This window comes from Labrus mixtus, chromosome 12 (genome assembly GCF_963584025.1).
Source record: "Labrus mixtus chromosome 12, fLabMix1.1, whole genome shotgun sequence".
In the NCBI taxonomy this organism is placed as follows: domain Eukaryota; kingdom Metazoa; phylum Chordata; class Actinopteri; order Labriformes; family Labridae; genus Labrus; species Labrus mixtus.
The window spans coordinates 6,725,749-6,750,363 of record NC_083623.1 but is presented as its reverse complement, the minus strand read 5'-3'; the positions used below and the strand labels follow the sequence as shown (position 1 = coordinate 6,750,363).

Here is a 24,615-nt window from a genome sequence, read left to right as displayed (position 1 = left end):
AGAGCAGGGATGGGCAACTTTGGTAACAGCAAGGGTCACATTCATTTAATTCTATATGATATACCAGTGATCAAATATTATTATGGACATATTTCTGGTTTTCATGATTTCATGGCAGATTTCATCATGTTTTCTTCATGTTTCCAATTAATTGATGTGTAAAAAATTAACCTGAGGGCCACGTTTAAGGTTGATGGGGGGCCGCCAGTTGCCCACCCCTGTCCTAGAGCAAAAAAAAAACAAAAACGGAATAGAGGACTTTAATTTTGAAGGTCCCGAGCGGATGTTGCGCGTCTCATTCTTCTGCCTTGATTCCGTTTCCCTGAACGCAGCTGGTCGTTCGTCTCTGGCAGAAAGCGACAGCCGTGTCTCATATGAAGGCTATCTGACAGAGGGTGAAGTTTACTCCGCGCTCGGCCTTTCTGCTGCTCGTAACATCTCTCCAAACTCTTTCTCCTCTCACTTCTCCAAACTCACGACACCTCGACGGGACCACACGCTGTCATACTCACAACTTTTTCCTGCAACTCTGTAAGCGGTAAGAATATTGTCATGTTGTTTTTTTTTTTTTGTTTTTTTTTGTGTGTGAGCACTTCGTATTTGTGTTTGCTGACGTGCAACTCTGCAGGCGGGACATTAAACTGAAATGATTTATGATGAAATGAATGAGGCCAAAAGCAACAAGTAAGCAGACCCTTAAACTGCGCGTCTCACTTCAGCTGCGCATTTTACTTCGATTTCTTGACAGGTGACAGAATAACAATGTGGGACTTTTAATCGTGGTTTTATAGCAAGCTGTGGGCCATTCAATCACTTCCAGATGTTCACTGGATTTGAACATGTTCTTTAAGTTGCTTGCAGACTTTGACGTTTCTTTACATTTTAAACTGCACCGACAATTAGAAAGAATAATTCATCAATCAACACATTCATTAAAGCAATCTGGTCATAGGCTACATCTTTAAAAAAAAAAAAGAAGATGCACACGTGAATCAGTGTAACCCCGGATCTGTGTCTATTTCTTTGACCTTAATGTGGTTTAAAAAAAAAAAAAAAAAAAATCTGCTGTTGCAATTCAAACAAGCCTAATGTGAGCACCAGCCACTTCAAAAGACACTTATCACTGTGTAAACAAGCAGCTGCTATCTACCAGCTGCTCTGATGCAGGGGTGCTCAGAGGAGAAAATACATCTTTTCTTTTTCCTCCCCTGTGTATCTTATGTTGGAGCACAAACATGTTTCATTTGCAAAATGACTCCAGTCAAACAAGTGATGATTAGTGATTAATATTAATCACATCTGCATCACAAAACAGAACACAGATGAGTGTTTGTGTAATAATGGACTTTTTTTTTTCAGTTCAGACATTTTACAGTATGTGTATACAAATAAAAACTGTTTTTATTGTAATTATTCTGAAAGATATATGACGCTTTAATGGTCTTTTGAATGTGTTTTTGGGTGTAAAAAATATTTACCTCTCTGATTGTTGTGAGGATATTCAAACTTGTGTCCTTGTTGAGCCGTGTCGCAACTTAATGTCCCAAAAAAAGGCAGAAACTCGAACATTTTCACTCGGTTAATGATGGAGCGTCTGAGCAGAATATTTTTTTTAGAAGTGAAATACTTTCCTTTAATTTAAAATCTTGAAGAAGATTGAAGTTTCTGAGTGCTTCATACAGACCCCTCAGGGAGGAAACAAAAACTCAACAATCAGAGAAAAAGTTTGCTACGAATGGACTGCGTCTCATTTTCTTTCTTTTATGATACGCGCTCGTCGAGATGAGATTTTACAAAGGCACAAGTTAGTTAAAAAGTTTTTGGATCACACGTTCTATGAAAATGTCTTTCCTTTTCATTTGAAAGTTTTAAAAATCAGCTACTTAAATTCAGACAGAGACAGTAACTGAATTATTGCTTCCACTCCTCACAACGCTTCATAACAGGAGAGGAACACTTCAGCAACCATAACAACGGCAGAAGCTCTTTTAAAGCGTCTTTGACCACGGCTATAATTACCAGAATCCAGGCTGTCAATATTCTGGGAAGCTGTTTTACTTTGGGTCTAACCCTGGATTTACCGTCTCTTTCTGTGTTAGGGATTTAAGACTGTGACAAAGGGGTGTGACATCCTTTAAAGGAGCGACATGAATTAAATCATAACATGACCATATTACTACATCATCAGACATTAATGAAATGCTTTGTGGAAATACTGGCTTCTCTGACAACAACACAGCAGCCAGTAATCCTCATCCGTTTTGATTCTGGTCCTGAATAGTCTGTCTTTGTTTTGACCAGAGAAGGGAGGCGGTTATAAAGCAGCCCCACACCACACGGCAGTTTTGGACCCCCCCCCCCCCCTCTGTTCCCCCTCGATATGACAACAGTGATCACGGTGAACCAACAGGTGGTGCAGCGATGGAAGCGGGCAAGCGAACTGATTCAGATTTAACTGATCCTACCCGACCTAAAACAAAAAAGCCTCGGCATGTTTCTAATAAGCTCCGCCACGAGAAACGAGGTCAAGATGTTGGAGATGCTTTTGAAAAACAGAGAGAGAGCTCAGAGCGCAGAAATGCTTCTAGACCGATGCTGGGCTGGCTAAACACTGAAGCTTCAGTGTCCACAGCTTTCCTCCAAGTTTTGAATTTGGACCGCCGTTTCTTTTCCCCATGGCTTCCGGTCTTATATAAAAGTCACCCTGAGCTGTCCTTGTCTCTGTATCTTTTCTGTAATCAACACTCTCGTACCAGGTTTTGTCCTATATGTACATATCTTTACTTCTTTAGAAAATCTTTAATTAAAACATAAATTTGTGAAAAACATTCTCCGCATAAGAGCATGAAAGACTATTCAGAAATATCTGTAGCGATCCAAGCTTTTGTTGCAGGCAATTAAAAACTTAAACCTGAGGCAGAGTAAGAAAAACACATACCTTACCAGTCTGACATTTTTAAGATAACTGTCATTGCATGTCTTTAAGGTCACTTGTCATTCAGAATCAGTCACAAATCACAACCTCTGAGTCGAGGACGGTTGAACACTTTTCTTTCCGTTAAGGTAGACAACAGGCATAAACCTTATTTTCCATCACAACAAGTCCTACTCCGAGCTGGACACATTAAACTGCTGATACACATGTGCTGGCGGCCGTTTGACAAAGTGAGCGGGGAACATCTGAAACGTGCAACATCGGAAAAAAAAAAAAGAAAAAAAAAAAAAGTTCAATAGCTCTCACGCTGTGTCGTGTCCTCAAATGCCCTCCTGTTTGTTAAAGTACAACTACAGCCCCTGATATGAAATCCTTTTAAACCTCTGATTTAAATGGGTAACATACTACAGGTGAATGAACTACGGACGTGATCAAGTTACATTTGTCTTTTAAAAAGTAGTTGCAGTGAATGTCAAGCACAGATATAGCTCACATCAGTTTCCCTGGGTCAAAGAGTTTGCTTAGATTTTTGGCATTTTCTGGCACCGACCCCCACCGCTCACATCCCTCCTCATACTCCCGTTCTGTAGAAAGTAAGGTACTGCGTCTTGTCTGCAGATCTGTTTCACATCCGTTTCCGTTGGTTTTAGGGAGGCGGTGAGATTTTTTTGGATGGGAAAAACAGCATGGCCTTGAGCTTGCTTTTTGTGTTGAAGGCATGCACTGCAGGAAGACTTCTTCATGTCACGGTTGGCTTTTTTTTTTTTTTTTTTTTTTGGCTTTGACCTTTTGTGTATGATTTTTATTGGGGGGAAATACTGGTACATGCTTTGTGCACACTATTTTTCTGTGAATTTTAGGTTTGATTCATTGTTGTATCAAGCCTCAACCTCTGTGTTTAAAAATGAAGCCAGTGAGGAAGTGCAAAATCCTACTCATTATCCAATTTCTGTAAGAGCCACTTGTAAACTTAGCTAGTAGCTGGTTGGATAAGCTAAAGCTAACTCCCGTTTACTAAAGTTTAAAAACACACATTTTGACGCTCAATTCTTGATCTGAGTTTGTTAAACAAAATCATTATCAAGTGTCATTAAAATTAGGAATAAAACACCTGATTAACTGCTGTTAGTGCTAGCTAACAAGCCTAGCTTAGTGAAGTAGCCCGCACTGCTACTTTAGCATGTCGATGCGTGTTGAATTGAGATGCTTTGATGTGGTCAAGATTGTCTTAAATTACACATTGTAATTGTTTTTTGATTATATATATATACACATGAAGACCCAGAAACTTAAAGATACAAGGACATGTTTGATTTGTAGATGTGTTAAGATGATCCAAACCCGGCGTGCAGGATCTTAATGTTTTTAAGGAAGGCTAAAAGAGCTTAAAAAATGAAAGTGTTCAACTTGCAAATCTATTTCTCAAAAAAAACAAATCCTTTTGCTCCCCTTTGAAGTTTGTGCTTTCCCCCTGTGATAAAGAGGAGCCAAATATCTCTGTGAAAAATAAAGATATCATAGAAGAATGAGAAGCAAACAGGGACGTAGTGGACGTGAATAGAATACTGTTTTACCCAAAGCAAGTGTGATATCCGTGATATCAGATCTATCTATCCCTGAATCACGGTGGTTCTGTTGGTGGTGTGTGTGTGTGTTGTTTGGGGGGAGGGGTGGAGTAGTTGGGGTCAAGTAAGTTTATATTTTTGGCACACAGGTTGGGGCTCAATCCAGAGTCTTGCACAACTGTTTGGAAGAGCACAGTCATGTAGTGCCGTGGATACAGTGGCCTTGCTCTGTTCAGTGTGGAACTTGGCCGTTTGTTTTGACAGCCCTGTAATAGTCACAGACCGCACGGACCAAAGAGCTGCTCATCCAGGTCGTTGAATAACAGCTACGAGTTGTTGTGGTGCTTTTCCGCAAGGCGTTTAACCCACAGCCCAACCACCCACAGCTTTGCCTTGAAACCCCCATTTTAGAGGATCTACAGTACGCCTTTCTGTATTGTTTTTAAAGTTTTTTTGTCAGTTTGAGCTGGTGGTCGTGGCGGCAAGGATGAGCAGCGTTGAGGAGGAGCTGGGAGGATTTCTCTCCCAATGAACTGCCGGCTGCTGGATCGTGTGACAGTGAGGAGGTTTGATACAAGGTCAAGGTCTCAAAATTAATCAAATCTCTTCCACGTCTGCTTTTACCCCCTTATGGTCACTGGAGTAGAACGATTTTACTACAACAACCTTTTTCATGTCTATTTCAAATGACTCATTTGTTTAAGGAGTCAGCTCATTGGGTACAGACACAAGGTCATTGGAAACTTAACCAAACCTCGCAGCACCCTTCGCAGCAGGCGTTCTATGCTTTCAGTAAAACATAACCTGCAGATTGAATGACATATCATCACATAGGAGTCATAGCAACATGGTGTTACTGATTGGGCTAAAGCCTCCGTGACCCGATGTAATACTTTCTATCATTAATAATCCTCCATGACTCAAACAGAAACAGATGAGCTGGCAAGCCCTTCAATTAAACTTCAAACAGACATGAGTTCAACCTCTTTAATTTCCTGACATCAGAGTGCGGATGTCGAGTACAAATTGATAAACCGCTAAAAAAGACACGAGGCTGAGCCGTCCTCCCACTGCCAGGACACACTCGGTGTAATCAGCCAGAAATGAATCATCTGTCAAACTAAATGATTAGGCAGAGGTTAAAGCTGTTTGTGAAGCCTTTTTTCATTAATAACTGGGACTCGTTGTTCGGCAGAATCCCATCACATCTGTGGAAGTTAAGTGAGATTGTACAGTCGGGAGAGGTTGAGTGTCTGTTGTTGTTGTTGTTGTCTTGCTGCCAGCGGGCCATTGATGATCTATACCAGAGGATATTTACAAAAACATTTTTAAAAAGCTGCTCTACAGAGACGATATAAAGCTTCTCATTCATAGTTTTCAGGAAAAGAGGCAGACAAAAAATCCCTTGTATGGAGAACCAAAATTGTATGGATGACAAATAGAAATCAATGATTTTCAGATGTCGGTCTGTCCGCCTCTTCTGATTCTGAGTCTGAGGACTCATACATACTGTCCGGAGCAGCCCCGCTCTCTGCCAAGCTCTCTTGATGTGTACCAAATCAGGGAGATGTCAAACATGATCTGATCAGCCGTGCCTGCACGCCTCGTCTTGACAAACGGTCCTGACACGTTGAATGAGCTGCTTTTCTGAAAGTTATAATGGATGTTTCTTTTATACTCTGGGGTTGAAACTCTCCGCTTTATATCAAAAGTGCATTTTCACTTTTTCAAGCCAACTTTCCAAATGATTTGCGTACATTCCCACAGTGTCGAGTATTGAGTTATCATTTAACATCGCAGGACGTTCCATGAGTCTGCTACATTAATGCGTAAAGCAGGTCTTCTAAGAGCGTCTGTCCTGCGTCACCCGAGGAACCAGCCGGTTGCTTGAGCGACTTCAAAGTGGACCAGGATTCCAGTGCGACAGAGATTTGATGAATCGTGTTTCATTTTCCGACCAGGGCTTCATGAATATATCGCCACCAATTATGATTTCATCTCTCGATCAGGGAAGCTAACCAACCTTATTATAGTGGCTACAGTGGTGAGTATAATGGCGCACACCGCTAATAAATCTCTTTTAAATAAATAAAGAGTAAGCAGAAATGAAAATGTGCTGGAATAACCCTTTTTTCCACAGCTGTAAAGGTGATTTCTTTAATAACATCTTCAATTGAAATAATAAAAAAAACAGACTTTCCACAGTATCCTAAAGAATGAATGGTCACCGCTACTTGTTGCAGCTCTGTGAGTTTAATTACCCACAGTTTTCATCACTTTTCATTTTAGAGACTCCAGCTAGTCCCACGCTTTATTGAGTTTTGTTGGCGAGCCGGCCCAGAGCTTCTGTCAGCCAGTCGGCAAGATTAATGGCCCCCTTTTACTTTCAGGATAAATGATGACTTCCATAAGTGAGCTTTATGCCAGAAAGGTGGAGACGATATGTACCAACCCCCCTGACTGAAGACAGACTCCTACCACCCAGAGAATGATTATCTCTGCTGATTTCTCTGTATCAGATGTCTGAAGAATAACCTCACATGTCCTCAGAGTGTAAAGCGCTGTGTTGTGTTTATTGATCCAGCAGCTGTCTCTGTCCACAGGAAATGATAAATCCTGTGTTCCCATTTACCTGCCACTTTCAGACACTGTCCTCCTCTAAAGGAAGAAAGATTCCACTTCAACGTGATAACATTTGATCCTACTGGAAGCCTGTTGTTTCACGTTTAGCAGCTTGACTCTTGTGTATCTGAATTAGGACCATCATCATCGTAAGTCCAGTTCATAAATAAATGTAAGGAAGATATCCTCCTGTAAAGCGGTGATATTACAACGCAAGATTCAGCAATTCTACAAATACTGTCCCAGAAAAAGATTCATTTGCAAGTTTCTACATTTAGTATTTTTTTGTTAGTCTTGTAAAAGTGAATGTTGATTGTAATGAAACTTCAAGAACGAGCATGAAACTAAAATAAAGTTGAGATGAAGACAAACTGTCTGACCGTGGTTGGATCTATGTTTGAGTAAGGTAACTATTGATTGAAGTCCGAAATGTTTCTGCTGTACCAGTTATCGCCACAGGTGTCGCCACTGAGAGCAGCTGAACTAACGTTCTTTTACTCACTTATTCCACAGGTTTTGATTGTTTTGCAAAGACTTCTTCATCCAATTCAATTCAAATCTTTATGTTTTCTGGAAAGGACATCGACGCAATTTCAATGCCGTCAAGATTACAAGCACATTAAAACAAGCGAAAGCAACAACAAACACTTGAGTATACTGCGGACGGGGTGGGGGTTATAATAATCACTTTTTTAACCAAAGAATTGTCTGAGCTCGATACTTTATTGTCCTCTTGGGGAGAATAGTCTTGGACTCAAAGTGCTGCCAAACATTCAGCTGCTTCCACTAGAATCAATAAATAAAAACAATAAAAAAAAAACACACCCACATGTAAACAGAAAGGCCAATACCAATGCAAAACAACACAACATACAGTACAGTTTATTGCACATTGCCCGGATGGCACAAGATCTGAACAAACAGATAGTTCAGAAAATTAAAAACATATAGCAACACCATGACGCTATTGCAAAACCAACACAGCCTTACGAAATATAATTCAGAATTGTGAATGACATGAGAACAAAATCGTTTTTTAAAGCGGTTCATTTTACATCAGGGGACTCTGTGTCATCTGCCAGAAGGTGAAGGCTCATACTCAGATATGTCAACACTCTGTGCCAGTCTGAGAACAGACTGCTCATATATTGACTGTAGGGAGAGGTTTTCAGTCCTCCCCATCACCTTCAGATGAGACTGCGCAGATTTGAACCTTGATAGTTGAGTAGCCATGGAGCATGTGATAGACCTGCAACGGTTACGGTTCGATAGAGTAGGTGACGTTTGTTGCATGTTGTTTTTTTTCTCTCTTCTCTTTTCTGTCTACGTCTTCCCCTCAAACCTGTCCAATAAAGTTGATAAACAATTATATCTTAGAAGAAGAGTAAGAGTCTGAAATCAAACATGTTTTTCTATTTGTTTTCCAGGTGAACAGGCTCTACTACACGTATGACTCCATGTGCTACACATTTATGATGTGACGCCCATGGCTGTATCGATACTCAGCACTGAACTTCTTCCCTGCTGCGCGCTGGACGGACTGCAGACTGCAGACCTGTGCATTCACGGCGCTTCTGGATTCTATCAAAACTCTTTCTGCTTGACGGGATGGTAATGTAATCCATCTCCACACTGGCATTTCACGATCCGCTGAGAGACTTTAAATCCAGCTTCGGGGTTTGACTGAATAATCCAGCTGTCTGGGAATTGACCATGTGAGCTCATTAGTAACATTAAACTCCGCTGGCCTGTGTGTAGGTAGGCCTGCTGGTCTGTACTTCTATCTCACAGTCTTTACTCCTAAATCATGACAATCCCCCAGTAAAGTTGACACCAGGGAAAATGACTCGATTCTAGGTGATAGTCTTTGTCGACGATGTGGTAATCGCGTAGCAGCGATGGCTGTCGCCACCCCCCCAGAGATGGATCAACCTCTCCTCCAGCTCCAGAAAGTGGACTCGAGTCGACTCGGGAGTTGTGTCCTCTCTCCTCACCTCACCTCCCCCTCAGAAAAAAGCCAGCCCATCTGCATCCCCTCCCCGTACAACGACCTCAGCCACGACTTCGGCGCAATGCCCTTCTACAGTCCAACCATCTTCAGCTACGCCGCTCCGGGAATATCGGACTGTCCGTCCGTCCGGCAGTCGCTGAGCCCGTCATTATTCTGGTCCAGCCACGGCCATGTCAGGCCCCACGTACCTCTCCACCACTCCCAGGCACGTTCTCAGCCCGTTCAGCCGATACAGTCTCCGTCCAAATGGGTGGAGCTGTCGCAGCTGGACGCCGTCTTATCAACCAGGTAGGATGATGCATCACTTTGACATCTACTAACCTGGAGTCGCTGCACTTTTTTTGATTTGTCCAAATGGAACCTGTAGCTGCTTAATCAAACCTGATATGTATGCTAAAACAATATTTCTGGTTCCTTTCTTTGGATGAAATGACGAATGTAGTGTTTCTCTTAGTCAGAATGTGAGGAGGCGTTCTCAGGAGAGCGAGGAGGAGGTGGTGTCGTCCGGTGGGAAGGGGGACCTCCACTACTGTGCCGTGTGTCACGACTACGCCTCAGGGTACCACTACGGCGTCTGGTCGTGTGAGGGGTGTAAGGCCTTCTTCAAGAGGAGCATCCAAAGTGAGACCCCAAAACGTACTGTGTCCCTTCATGTATGACCAACACAATCACAAAGTTCTAAGTTTGGTGTGGCTCTTAATGTTCTTTGTTTTTGGAGGGGGGAAATGTCAGTGAGGGTCATTTCAGAAGCTTCGAGAAATGTTGCTTTTTATCCCAATGAGTCATTTAGTGTTTTAGAGTTTTTCCTTATGCAAGAAATAGCCTCCTTAATCCAGGATGAAGCCTTGAGTCTCAACATAGCGTTGTTAGTCTGTAACTTTCATTTTGGTTCTGCTGATAAGGAGCGGCTGTGGCTTTGGCTTAGGGTTAGGGTTAAGTTGGTCGTCTCTCAATCGGAAGGTCGGGGGTTCGATCCCCAGCTCCTGCAGCCAAATGTCCAATGTGTCCTTGGGCAAGACACCCCCCCCCCTCCCCACCCCCTTGCTCCCTATCCCTCTTCCTGCATTTTATCCCATCTCTCCCCCTATCCCTTTCCAAGCCCGGTGCAGTCTAGACCTGTGAAGACTGTTTCGTCATGAGCCGGGGATCAGGCCTAAGATTGCTGCCTTTTAATAAGACAGTTTTTTCTTACCACTGTAACTTTTGCTGCTTTGCTAAAGTGCTCATGATGGATAGGCCGGATCTTTGTAACATAGCAATAAGTAAGGTTTTTTACCTGCGCTTTTGTAATGTTAAAAGACAAAGAGTAAGGTATTTCACCTGCTTTTTGTGTCTTGAGATTACACTTGTTATGAGTTGACGCTTTACAAATAAAATTGATTGATTGACACTTAACAGCAAATTGCTCCCGCTGCTTCGTCGGCAGCGTGTGAATGTGTATGAACGTGTATTGAATCAGATACAGCCAGAACACTTTCTCTGTAATGAACTCTGTCCACGTTGTGTACCCGCGCTCGTGCCTGCACACCTCCTCCAAGCGTGCCAGGAGCCAAAGAAGTGTACGGTGCTTGAGCACGTACCGGAGCACTCACTAGTCAACTGGACTCTAGAGGTGAAGCGTGCTTAGGCATGGTACGGATTTCCTAGTGTGAGTGCGCCCTTAAAGGAGAAAAAAAAAACAGCCTGAGCTAAGCTGATGGATGGTGAACATGACGGGCATTAAACCTGCTGCATGTCAGTGAATTAATCACTGTGATGTTTCATCAGACCTCTGTGGGGAGTTGATCCCTTTTTAACACACCATATCACAACTTGTAATTTATATTTATGAGCTCGTAAATAGCTCACAAATCAACAACAAAATTTACGAGCTTTGGTGTTTTGCCTGCCATGTTACTGTAGCTGAATCTCACTTGTTTGAACCGCGGTTTCCACACTCGCTGACTCAGCCTTCCGTTTTACGACGGTGTCCACGGTTCATAGATGGGCTTGAAATTATCCCAAAAAAAACAAGCTGGAGCTCATTTTGCAGTGAAGCAGTTTTATGAGGCTCTCAACGTGGCACTTCAGCCTCTTCTTTATTTCAATACTTCTGATTATCCTTCCCCGTAATTGTGACTTAATCTTCTCCCTCTTCTTCTCTTCATTTCAGGACACAACGACTACATCTGCCCCGCAACCAATCAATGCACTATAGACAAAAACCGCCGCAAGAGCTGCCAGGCGTGTCGCCTTCGCAAGTGTCATGAAGTCGGCATGACCAAGTGTGGTTAGTGTCTTTCTATTCTCTCATTTGTGTTAGTTTTGTTTCCCTAAGAGCTGGTAGTTTTTTTTTTTTAGTTTTTTTTATCTCTCAGCAAACATGAAGCTGTAACACGATGACAAATCTTTTTCTCTTTCTAACCAACATGCTCTTATTATTTTTGCTTTTGCATCTGTAATATTGAATTTAAAGAGATCACAAGTTATCTGTGAATGTGTTTGTTCAACAATGTTTCCCTAACTGTTCCCATCCAGAGTGTGTGATCCTGCTGAGGGAATCCAGCCAGGATCGGTTGTTGTTCTTGTTCATGTAAAGTAAATCTGTTCAGCAGCTGATTCAAAGAGGGGGAGTTTGTCTTTCAGCTGTTTGAGATTTCTAGTGTCCCCTCTGTATTCATTTCTTAAAAGTATTGAAACTAAAGGAACTCTAGTTGTCATAACTAAATGTAGATGTCCTGCCAGCAGGACTCTTGTGTTTCATTCACAGTGTCAGTTTTAGCCTCTGAAAGCCAATATTTTTTTTTGTTTTTGAGAAAAAAGGTCAAAAAACAAACTTTACACTGACTGCCAACACCCTCCCCAAAAAACGCCGGAGAGAGTTAGCAGCTATATTCTCTACAAATCAAATTTAGAACGATTTTTCCCTAAAGGTCCGAACTGAATCCGAACTTAAAAGGAGATTAAAGATTCTATTTATTATTTATTCAGCAGTTTAGGAAAAGATAAATATGCAATGTCTTTGGGGAGTAGACTCTGTCATGATGACGTGCACTCAGAGCGGATAGAGAGGCAGACAGCAGGATAGGATACTCGCAGAAACTTAAACAATTTACTTTCATCCATCATTTTTATTGTTCTGACTGAAAGGGGGGGGCGTTCTCGGGAACAATCCCTCATTGTAATCTCATTTGTGATTATTCCAACTTCACAGGGTCATTGATGTGTATTCATGGACATAAAAAAAACAAGTTGTTGGGGGCGATAATAGCCTAAGCCATTATGACGCGTGCACTATGTACAGAGGCTATAGTCCTCAACGCAGAGGCCGTGGGTTCGAATCTGGCCTCGGCCCTTTGCTGCATGTCATCCCCCGCCGCTCTCTACTCCCAACATTTAGTGTCTCTCTTCAGCTGTCCCATCTCATAAAGGCAAAATGGCCCAAAGAATATCTTAAAAAAATAACAAGTTGTCCTCGGAAGAATATCAGAAGTAGAATTAAAAACCTCCAGTGAAATAGTCTGCAGCTTACTTTATTCTTCATTTTCCATTACAGGTATTCGTAAGGAGCGTGTGAACTTCAGGACCCCTCAGACGAGGCGCGTGACCCGCCCACCGCCACAGAGCCGAGCCAATGGACCCGCTCTGTCGACCGGATCAGCGGCGGCCTTGTGGAGCGGGCCCAGCCCTTCTGCACTGACCCCAGAGCAGCTGATAGAGCGAATAATGGAGGCGGAGCCGCCGGAGATCTACCTCATGAAGGACGTGAAGAGGCCGCTGAACGAGGCAAACATCATGATGTCGCTCACCAACCTGGCTGACAAAGAGCTGGTTCACATGATCAGCTGGGCCAAGAAAATTCCAGGTGTGTGTCGAACAAAAAAAAAAAGTTATTTCAGTCTTTTGGAAGTCGCTGTAGTTGAAAGCATTCACATAAAGTGCTTTAAACCAAATGAAATGTTGTTTAGCCCTTTTTATTTGTGCTAATTGTCTCTTTTATTGTTCTACATTAAACTCTCTATAACTAGTTCATTTTCACAACACAAACTTCTAACACTCAACCAGTCATTTGATCTCGTCTCGACCTTTTTAGTCTTGAACCGAATCAATAAAAAGTTTGTTTTGTTTTGAGGGGAAGAGCTGAGGGTGAGTTAGCTTAGTCTGAGAGCACCATGGCAACAGCAGGCAGACATGTTTGACGCGTCTACCCTTTACTTTCACTAAATATATGAACGAGAGAAACGTTAGCAGGAATTAGCTGAGGACCTCCAGCTAGCTAGCTAGCTAGCAGGGAACAGTTGTTGTGATTTAGCGTGCTAGCTAGCTTGTCTTTGTTATTGTTGCTGAGTGTGTGTTCATGTGAGACAGAGAAAGAGTTTTCTAGAGGTGTAGACAAACTTACACTTAGATCTGACTTTGACTGCCATCTGTGGGAATCTTCAAAGGAAACTTTATTAACGATTGTCAACGCTCGGTCCTAATTAAATCAGAATCAGACATTCTTTATTAATCCCAGTGGGAAATTCAGCATAACACATACAGTGTGAGCTCATAAATGATACGCTTATGAGGTTATGAGTTGTTAACGATTCACTCGATCAGTGTGAGACCACGACTGTATACAATCTCACAGCGTATGCTCTATTTCTATACTTAACACACAAACATGAGAGTGGAACCAATGTTTTAATTTAACTCTTAGCAAAAAATCAGCACCGACTTTTCATCTTAAAACTTGTGCTTGAGAACCTCAGGACTGATAACTGTGTAAATATCACAGGCTGTGACGATTTGTCATTTTTAAAAGGTAAGTTAGACAATTTGCAATTTTAGCCGCTCGCTTTTGAAGACAATACAGCGATCTTTCGAGTATCTCTTGTTCTTCCACTGCTCATTCGTTTTAGTGTTACACACAGAGGATCTTTAAAAAACAGCTGATTGAGAAAGTGGCTTACTCAGTGGAGAATTGAAGGTACATCTTTTGAAGGATAATGAAAACACAAAGAGAAATCTTTGGCTATTAAAATAACACATTTCTTCATTTTTTAATCAAATAATAAAAACTGCATCAAGACACAATGGCTGTAATGTGATCGTACTGTGTGTCATGTCATTGCAGCACATACTGTCAGTATCTGGATTATTTTAAAACCTTTTGTCTTCTTGCACAGCCTTGCAGAAAAGCACAGAGTTAATGACTCATCCTGGCCAAACAAAGTGATTGTCGGTGCTTTATTTAGCATGTGAGCGCAGTCCTGCAAAACTCAGTGTCAGAATGTCTGGAAACTGAAGTGGACAATGAGCTGTGACAAAACTTTTTATCACTTCGTCTCTGTTAATTAGACATGCACCACTTCTTTGCTTAAAAAAAAAAAAAAAATCAACGTTTTTGAAACGACCCTAAGCTTTGGACCTTGTGACACAGAAACCTTTTACCTCAACCTAAAGGGACATGTTTGTGTGTCCTCGGTCAGGTGGAGTCCCTCGTAGCCCGGCTGCAATCAGATAACAGCACAGAGTGTACCTCTCTGTTACAGAGTGTGCGCCTTCAAACTAATCGCTTCTCTGACCTCATCTGGAGCCTCATAAAAGACATTGAGGCGAAAAAAAACTAATTAAAACTGGAATACTAATTATCATAGGATTTTTTTTCTTTTATTACATCGGTATTGGTGTTTTAGTCTACACGTTTTTTACAAGAACTCTTGATTGCAACTGCTCGAAATACTAAACAAAATTAGAAAATCATTATTTCAATCAAAATCATCAGCTTTTTATAATTCAACTATTCATTTAAGCACCAGTTTGAACAATTAGACATTTCGACTTGTATACTCTGTCACATTCTGTGCTCTGATTAACCTTCCTCTCTTAGCTTCCTGCTTTTAATCACCACTTTAGTGAAATAACTGAATGCACACTGATCCTCACAGTGTGGGTCAGCCGATAATGATTTCATATTATTTCTGCCTTTGTTAAGCTGTTGGTCTGCTTGTGCTGTGTTCGCTCTGCAGCCTAATGACATTTTTTTTTTTGGGGGGGGGGGGGGGGGGGTTATTAAATACTGAACCAAACGTATCACAGATGAATCTCCAGCCTTCCCCACACCCCCCAAGAGATACACACGTTGACTTGATCCTCTCTTTTCTTCAGGGTTTGTGGAAATCAGTCTCCAGGACCAGGTGCACCTGTTGGAGTGCTGCTGGTTGGAGGTGCTGATGGTGGGACTGATGTGGAGGTCCGTGGACCACCCAGGGAAACTTATCTTCTCCCCCGACCTCAGCCTGAGCAGGTACTGCTGACAAAATGTCACATCAGGAACAATCCAACAAACCTCATAAAAGAGACAGGCGCTGGAGGTGCAAATAAAGGAATGAACTGTTCCTGCTTTTATAGAAGTATTAAAGAGTATTTACATTCTGTAACCCTACGATTAGGGTTAACCCAGTTAAAAGACCTTACTCATTTCTATATTACAAAGACCTAACATTAATCTTTCATGAGCACTCAGTAACATTTATCAAAGTTACAGTGGCAGCAAAAAACTTCCTTTTAACAGGCAGAAATCTTTGGCACATCCCGACTCATGATGAACAGCCGTTTGCCGAAACTGCGCGGGGCTTGAGAAATGGGAGAGGGGGAGATGCAGGATGAAGGATTGGGGAGGGGTCCATAGCAGCAGGCCGTCCCCGCCAACGATCCAGAAGAACCTACGAGACGAGAGACGAGAGCTCCTAGGAAAATACATATACTTTTAAATCTTCTTTCACATTGGACTTTGATCTTTCTATTCTTTTGAAATGAGTTGTTAAGGTTTTTTTGTTTTTTTTGCTGATGTTTTAATCGTCTCCTCTCTTGACTGTTTTAGCCACAGGTTGCATCAAATCAACCAGGATAGTAATCTCAATTGTTACAAGTTTAAGTGACCCCCTCGATAATTTAATGGTCACAGTTACCAATATGAGTATAAGCCCTAATAATCCAGTATTATTATTATTATTATCATTATTAGTGGTGTGTGTCCCGGCCCCTAGAGATATAAAGAGAGAACACTTGAATCATAAACCGTCATCCTTCCCACACTCAGTGGATTTCCTATCACATCTCATTTTGGTTTTTCTTTGGACAATTGACCAATCTTCCTTCAATCTTTTTTCTTATAAATGAATTGCTCTGGCCGAATTTTGTATTTCTCCAACTCACTTTAAGAAGTGTTGGATGATATCCAAAAATATTTTACATTTTTGTTGATAAAAACGTAGCTGTAGCTCTGCACAAAGTCCTTTTTCATCAACAGAGACAGACAGGTTCATGGTATCTGCTCCTTCCATCCGTCAGCTCATGATCCGGACAATAAAAGAGGCCGCTGTGCAGCTCGCCATGTGTCCACATTTGGTTACAAAGATAGATCTGCTGGTATTTGGCAGTCGTCAGAAGCTGGAACAAAGTGTTCCCAGCTCAAAGAAGGTGCATCTGCTTTGTGCAATTCAACATTTCCTTTGTGGTGTCCCTTATGATGTTATCAGGTGTTGAGGTCTGGGCAGAGCGTGCTGCACAGCGTGTTGCAGAGTCGTGGGAAGATGACAAAAAAAAAAAACTGTCAGAGAAGGTGTTCACTTCATTTTCCTACAGCAAAGGTGACACACTGTGCACATACTGCTTCTCAAGGGGATTTCTGACATTCTTGAAGGCAGAATGAGTTGGATTTGTAAGTAGTGGTTTGTAAATATATACCCTCCTTCTCACCTCCAAGACGTTAAAAACTCTCTCTTGGAGGCGTTCTGCCAACAGCTCTGATTTCATGTCTCCTCTTCTTGGGACTTCCGTTCTCCTGCCCACAAACACCCACAAATATCCAGTACACAGTACAAAGAAACACACACTTTGTGTCGGCTAATGGAGTGATGATTGACGGGGTTTCTTTTTCTGTGCACCGTTTTTAGGAGAATCGTGCGCAGTTTGTCTCGAGGTAGAAGTCGGAAATATCAGCCAATTGTATGAAACATAAAAGGACGTCCTCTGTCTGAGTTAGATCATGTTATTGGTTTATTATTGCATTATACAGATCATATCCATAGTGGCAGATAGATTATGATGCACTTACACATGCAACATTTGTGTACTTAAATTCACAGGAATCTTCCGCTGTTTGATAAACTGCTCGTTGTGTTTTTGTGTTTGTGTGTCAGAGAGGAGGGGAGCTGCGTGCAGGGCTTCTCTGAGATCTTTGACATGCTGGTCGCCGCCACGTCCAGAGTGAGAGAGCTGAAGCTGCAGAGGGAGGAGTACGTCTGCCTCAAGGCCATGATCCTCCTCAACTCCAGTGAGTCTACATGCTTTGCTGTGTGTGTGTGTGTGTGTGTGTGTGTGTGTGTGTGTGTGGGTCTGCAGAGTGTGAAGCAGCTGTATTAGCAGTGCAAACCCTAATGGGAACATGTTGTGTTTGGTGTGAGTCACAGGCAGTACCTGTGTGAAGACGGACAGAGCCAGACTAATCTTTCTGTTTGCCAAAATGTTCTTTCCTTTGGATCTTTTGGATCTTGACTCTTGATCCCTTTAGAGTTTTTTTTTTATATAAAATGTTAACACTGTTTATCTGTGCACAATAATTACTGCAATTATACATGTGTCCCAGTTCAGTTTGAATAAATGATCCCCCCCGTTTAAAGGACTGCAGGATGGATGAACTCTGCAACACACTGGCAGCTTATCCTCTTCAGTTACTCTCTGTTTAACCTTTCCCCTTCTACAAATGACGCTCCTGACTCCCCCACACAGTCTCCTCTGGCAACAACAACAACAACTTATCTGTTTTGGCTTTCTGCCTGCTGCGCAAACTAGAAGGAGGCTGCAGTATTAGTGGGCGACACTTCAAATGTAGTTCAACTAAATCCTAATGAACAAAATGCTTTCATTTTCATTCTAAAAGAAACTCATAAGCTCATAGGTTGTTAAACATGAACATATTCAAGTACACTTTCCTTGAATTACTCATTATAATGCATGACGTGACACGAGACATACAGTAGCTGCTGATCTGAGATGTGAGACAGATTTGTGTTTAATCTGGATCATGTCGATGCAATCATTAATGTTCTAAACCAGACTGTTTGTCGGGTTACTCTCATTCTAACTTCTCTGACTCATTTTGGCTCCAGGCTGAACGATCGAATGTAATGATGGCTGGATTCCATTTAGCTGCTTCCCTTTCGGGGGTTGTGAACGAGCTTATGTCCCAAGCCTTTGTGTTTACATTATCCTTTAGTATTAGGGACAGTGTATCAAGTTGTGTTCCTGGACAATAATCACTGCAAACTGTGCTTGCCAGAGATGGAAGGCAAAGCCAGAAAGTTTTCTCTGGTCTTTTTGTGAAGTTGGAAGTTAGCACGACTACTTCTGGCTAAACATGACATTAAGACCAGTGAGAACAGAAGTGGAAACTGTAAAATGCCACGATTAAGACATAGAAAGGACAAAACTCCACATCTAGAAGAAGACAGTAAAAAAAAAAAAAAACACCATCAAATGTTGGATTACGGTCAAAGGGGCTGCCAAAGTGAAAGAAACCTAATCTTTTATTTATTTCATGTTTATGTGTTTAGTATGTTAACTGTTGCCACACACTACAGCATTTATAGCTTAAGCTCATTTGCAATGCCCGTCCCTAGATATGTGATGTTTTATACATGCACAAAGCTTACATGCTCTGGACACTGTGTATCACGGAGCTCTGAGGTTCATCACTCATTTGAAATCCCTCACTCATCACGGTTTCATCACACTTTAATCTACAAGTCTTTTTTTAGGTCTGCTTCCTTCGTACCTTCTGTCCTTCATCAGTCAGAATACAGGGACTTATAATCTTCGATCTCAGGACTTTTTTTTTTTACTGTCTGTTCCAAAAGTCAGAACTGAACTGGAGAAAAAGGTCTTTCATTTTGCTGCTCCCTTTACTTGGAACGAGTTACAAAAAGAGATGAAACTTAATGAACTTCTCTCGTTGGATGCTTTTAAGAGGAAGTTAAATGACTTGGAGGCGGACACATCTGGCTGTAGATGTTCTTCCTGATGTGTTTGTGGAGGATTTTTGACAAACACTTGCTGTTCTGATTTAGTTATTTGTGTCTTTTTAACGTCTAATGTATTTTGTATTTGAAAGATTGGCTGCTCGTCGTCCGTTGTGAAACTCTGTTAATGTTTTACTGCCTGCCTTGGCCTCTTGAAAAAGAGATTTTTAATCTCAGTGAGTTTCTTTCCTGGTTAAATAAAAAAAAGATAGGCCTTTAAAATACATCAAACTCAACTACACAAAGATACACAAAGAACGCTACCGAACAACAAAACACAATACAGGATACAATATATGATATGATAAAAAAGTCAAACAGGGAAAAAACAAGATCATACATGAGCACTACACTGAGTCTTGCTTTAACTAGCTCTTATTCCTCAAGACAGAGCAGGTCTATATCGCCGTCTTTGTGACATTACTTACAGGAACAGATGGATTAACGCCGGGTCTTTGTAATAAAGCAACGAGTAAGGTCTTTTACCTGCTTTTAGTAAAGTATCTCGTGATAACATTTGCTATGAATTGGCGCTACACAAAAAAGATTGATTGATTGAAACCCAACATCGACCAATGAGCAAGGAAAACTGTATTTTTGACAGAACCCTTGAGCCAGACCAGACTTACAGGTGGATTGCCGTCAACCAGCGTGAGCTCTGCAGTGTGGCTTCTTTAACTCCTCTCTGTGTCTGTGTGTCACCAGACATGTGCCTCGGCTCTTCAGACACCAGCGAGGAGCTGCAGAGTCGCTCGAAGCTAATGCGTCTTTTGGACACTGTGACGGACGCTCTGGTGTGGGCCATCGCCAAAACTGGCCTCACTTTCCGCCAACAGTACACCCGCCTCGCCCACCTGCTCATGCTGCTGTCACACATCCGCCATGTCAGGTAAAAGAGAGACCGCATGACGACACACTGCCAGGTTACATTACTGTGTGTTAGGCCCCTAGACTTTCTTGGCTTATACACTGATTTTGTTCACCATCGACTTATTAAAATGTTTTTTTAATTTTCACCCATGTTAGATTGAGCTGCTACTGATATGCTAATGAATATCTTGAGGTTGAAATATGTTAACAAAAAACACATTTTAAACATAATTATAGATCATAGCTCATGTTAACTTCAACTGCTTCCTTTGTAACATTACTGTTAGCTTGAAGTTTACACCTTTCCAAATGAATCATACAAAACTATTAATAGTAATATTTAGCTAGCAGCCACATTCTAGCTAAATGTAATAGTTGCTATGAAGCGGCTATAAGCTAATATTAGCTGTGTTAGCTAACAGGTCATGAAATCTGTGTGTATTACAAGTTAAAACATTGTTATATTTTTGATCATTAGCCTCCAACAGAAAACAGCTAATGTTGAAATTCAACCGCTTACTCTCTCAAATTGATGTAAGCTTGAATTTAGCACCTTTCCAATGTCTCAAACAACACTTCAACCACTCTTCAACCAACACTTTTACTAGATAATGTTAGCATGCAGCCATTTTCAAGCTAACCATGATATAAGCTGGAAAAAGGCTGGAAGCATTAGCTGTCGTCTGATACTAGCTTAAGGGTAATTAAATGTGTGCTTCAACTTAAAGGTCCCATATTATGCTTTTTCTGGTTTTATATGCTGTTTTGTGTGTTTTCCAAGTGTCCTGTGCATGTTTAGGCACATCTATGTGCAAAAATTCAAAGTCTGCGGAAACGCGGCTTCTCCTACGTCCTCCTGTTAGCTGTAGCATTAGCTGCATGTAACGCTCGGTTCTAGCCCCCCTCGATAAAAATTTGTCAGTCCGACGTCATTGTCAGTGTGAGATCACTGATCTAAGCCCATTGGCTCGTTGTGGCAAGCCCAGCAGCTCAAATTTCCGAGAAGCGTTCTGAGCAACTGACCAATAACGACAGAGCGGATCGGCAGACCAATCAGAGCAGACTTGGCCCACGTGGGGTCTAACAGTGTGGGCTCAGCAGATAGATGAACAAGTTATAATCACAGCCCCAGGATTATCTGCCTAACATTCATTTCTAGAATAATTAGATTCAAGGATAACCCCTGGTATAGGACGGGTTAGGGTTAGATTACCCCCCCAGAGAGGGAATAACTGTGAACTCCCCTCGCTAGGATGTTAGGTGTGTATGAAGTGTGTAATATAAATCAGTAAGACAAGTGTGCCGTGGTGTGACTGCTCAAAGCTTACCTTCCGAGGTACACGGGGTCCTTAAGGGGAACTTCCGGTCTTTGTGGTGTAAATGATTTCAGTCAGAAAATGATTTCAAAAAGTTTCCAAAAATTTATTAAAAAGATATTCCAAATGCAAATACAAAACAGTAAAAGATATAAAAATGGAAAAGAAAATGAAAACTCAAAGGCCAAAGCCTAAACCTGTGAGTGTGGACACTTGAGGTTTTAAAAGATCTTGGCTCAGAGAGTAAGTCCCAAAATGGGATTTCAAAAGTCAGAGTGACGTGGATTCGTTTAGCGAAGCAAAAAGGAACCTCCATCAGATTTTCTGCAGCGTTTTTATCGCCAAAAAGTCTCTCTTTTATTCAAGATCCTGTAACACCTCAGCAATGCACGTTCGCAGAAACGCGATGCATCCACAGGTCGTGCCAAGTTCATGACATAGGTAATACCAAGTTCATTATGTGGTTTCAGCTCGAAGACCGTGAACCGAGCAGATACACAGAAGAGCTGATGCTCAGAAACGCTACACGCCTACGAGCTCCTATGTGGCCTTGCTTCAATGTATGGCACACTTATCCTGACCTCACAGGAGCGTAGGCACTACGAGTGTGTGGAAGTTTAACAGGAAATGTTGAAAGTAGAAAAAGGTTATGACTTTATGACCTATGTATTAAATGATAATAAAAGGAAAAAACAAATTCAACAATTGCATAACTCTTTCTGATCTTTCAACAGAACGTACAAAAGTAGGCACATAGATTAAATATACGAACCCCAAAAAGGGCAGAATATGGGCTCTTTAAAAGTGGCACAAATGAACTCTGAATGTCACTTTTTTCAGTTGTGATTCAATCAGGAAAAGATGAATGAATATGCTTCTCAATATAAATTTAAAATAAAAAAATAAATGGATACTTGAGCTTCAGACCATGAGCTTCACTTTTAAGAAAAATGGTCACGGTGTGAAATGTTGAATTATCAAACATTTACAGCTCATCATCTTTAAATGTGAAACATTTTTATTATCAAAAATAAATACATGCTTACTACTGTGCTGAACCCAGCTGTTGTGATTACTCTTTTATCCTTTTGTTCTTTTTCTTACGCAGCAACAAAGGCATGGACCACCTCCACTGCATGAAAATGAAGAACATGGTGCCTTTGTACGACCTGTTGCTGGAGATGTTGGATGCTCACATCATGCACAGCTCCCGTCTCCCTCCCCGCCCACCCCAGCAGGACTCCGGGGGCCCGAACGAGGCTCCCGCTCGGCCACACAGCCCCGGTCGCGGGCCCTCGAACACCTGGATCCCCAGCAGCACGGCAGCCGCAGGAGACGGCGAACAGCAGTAGTCCAGTGAAGTGAAATCTTAAAACGCTTTGCACATTTCACAAGACTGATGAGACTTTTTTACTGGAACATTCTGCAGAGCACACACGTCTGTGAATTTAAAGCTTTGATACTCTTGTGCACTAACTCTGATGAACTTTTTGAATCAGATTGACCAAACCTGCCATATCCATTGCCTTACCACAACATACGGAAAGAGGACGATAAACATCCTCATTTGTCCAGTAGCACCAGCACTTGCTCAAATGTTTGTGTTCTATGTTGCTGCCTTAATTGTCTCGGGCCGAGCTGCTTATTTCGCATCATTACTTCATCAGTAACATCTTTTCTAACCAGACTCACTGCTGTCACAATTTTCTGATTACACATACCTGGTGTTCACCTGGAGGTCTGACTGAGAATGCGACTTATGAGAAGATAATCTGGCTATAAAAACATAGGTACCCCTTTGTTTTAACGTGCATATCCATGAACCTCAGCTAAATGATGACACGCATACGGAGAGATTTTATTATACTGGTTCATTGTGTGCATTACCTTTTTATTTCTGGAGTCACAGGATTTTATAACTACGTGACATATTACCTTAATGTGGTAAAAGATTAAATAAAAGAGGAAACAAATGTTTTCCCAACACCGTAGAAATGATCCAGGGTTGAAATCGCAGACAAAAATATGGTATTATTTTGTCTTAAAGGTATAGTCCTACATTTTGGTTTTTCTACAATTCTACAATTCACTTAGCAGACGCTTTTATCCAAAGCGATGTTATCAAGCTTATAAATTAATTTCTTGAGGTGAATTCCTCCACACACATCTTCATACTAGCCATTAAGCTACAACCAGTTGATAGTTTGCTTAGTTTAATAACTACACAATACTAAATTGTTATATGGTATAATTATGTCTGAAAGGTATAGTCCCACATTTTAGTAATCATCCATGCCAAGCGTTTAATAAAAGATGCCCTTCTCTCACATCTCTATTCTAAATTCAAAGCTACAGTAGCTAGCAGCTAGCAGCTAGTCAGCGTAATAAGCATGATATCAAGACACTGCTCATTAAGAATACAACACAGCAGACCTCCTGGTGACCACTAGAGGGAGCTGTACGGCTCACTCCTGATTGCTTTGTTGTGTACTGTACAGTTCAGGCATTATTGTCATACCTGTGAAGAATCATAACCACTATTTAAGTGTTGCTTAAAGAAAAAAAGGAAGCTATTTTTGTATTTGAGAACTTGCTACCTACCGCTGCTTTCGCGTGCACAGTCGTGGTGCAGATCTGACAATCAGGATCACAGGAAGAACTATGTGAAAACTTTCCCTCCCATGAAATCCTGCACTGGTTTAGTCCCGTCTGCTTTTTTGCTTCACTTCTAGCTCACGCTCTTATCAGCAGACATGGAGAACAGTTCGATCACTGTGTACTTACTTTGTGCTCCGTGTGCCTGAAGAGTTTCATTATATTATCCGGTGCATTATGAGGACATGTTGAAACACTTGCACATTATGTCTGGTCTTGGGTTTAAGTTGGTGTTCTAGGCTTTTGTTGCGTCTCTAAATCTGGGCCTCAATCGTTCTAGAAAATCTCCCAAGTCAGGATCTGGTGAAACTTCTGCTTCTAAAACATAGAACACAGATGTCAGAGTATACGAGCACCTTGCACGAGAACAGGAACAGGCTTTCGTTAAGACGAGTTTGTGCAATCCTGAAGACGTTCGATTGGTTCATCTGCAGCTTTCTCAGCCAGTTATCAAACCCAACCTCCTCTTTGTTCATCCACCTCACATATCATCAGGGAGTGTTGGATCATTGGGTCCCTGTTTTTCATGTTATATGAAGATGATCATTTGTTCTCATTGTATTTTCATACATTTACACATGCTCTGTTTGTTATA

The 24,615-nt window shown here is 41.5% G+C and overlaps 1 protein-coding gene across 1 annotated transcript; it reads left to right on the top strand.

Annotated features, from left to right (window-relative positions):
- The first annotated feature begins 341 nt into the window (after nt 1-341).
- Nucleotides 342-23,327, top strand: esr2a (estrogen receptor 2a). Its single transcript, XM_061051704.1, has 9 exons — nt 342-538; nt 8,550-9,421; nt 9,588-9,754; nt 11,286-11,402; nt 12,669-12,977; nt 15,266-15,404; nt 17,302-17,435; nt 19,885-20,068; nt 22,474-23,327. Exons 2-9 carry the CDS (start codon nt 9,021-9,023, stop codon nt 22,715-22,717), a joined length of 1,695 nt encoding a protein of 564 aa, XP_060907687.1. The 5' UTR covers nt 342-538; nt 8,550-9,020; the 3' UTR covers nt 22,718-23,327.
- Nucleotides 23,328-24,615: the final 1,288 nt, after the last annotated feature.

Coding starts and splice junctions, on each gene's coding strand:
- esr2a (XM_061051704.1), top strand. CDS start 9,021: ATGGCTGTCGCCACCCCCCCAGAGATGGATCAACCTCTCCTCCAGCTC. Junction 9,422..9,587: donor GACGCCGTCTTATCAACCAG/GTAGGATGATGC, acceptor TGTTTCTCTTAG/TCAGAATGTGAGGAGGCGTT. Junction 11,403..12,668: donor AGTCGGCATGACCAAGTGTG/GTTAGTGTCTTT, acceptor TTTCCATTACAG/GTATTCGTAAGGAGCGTGTG.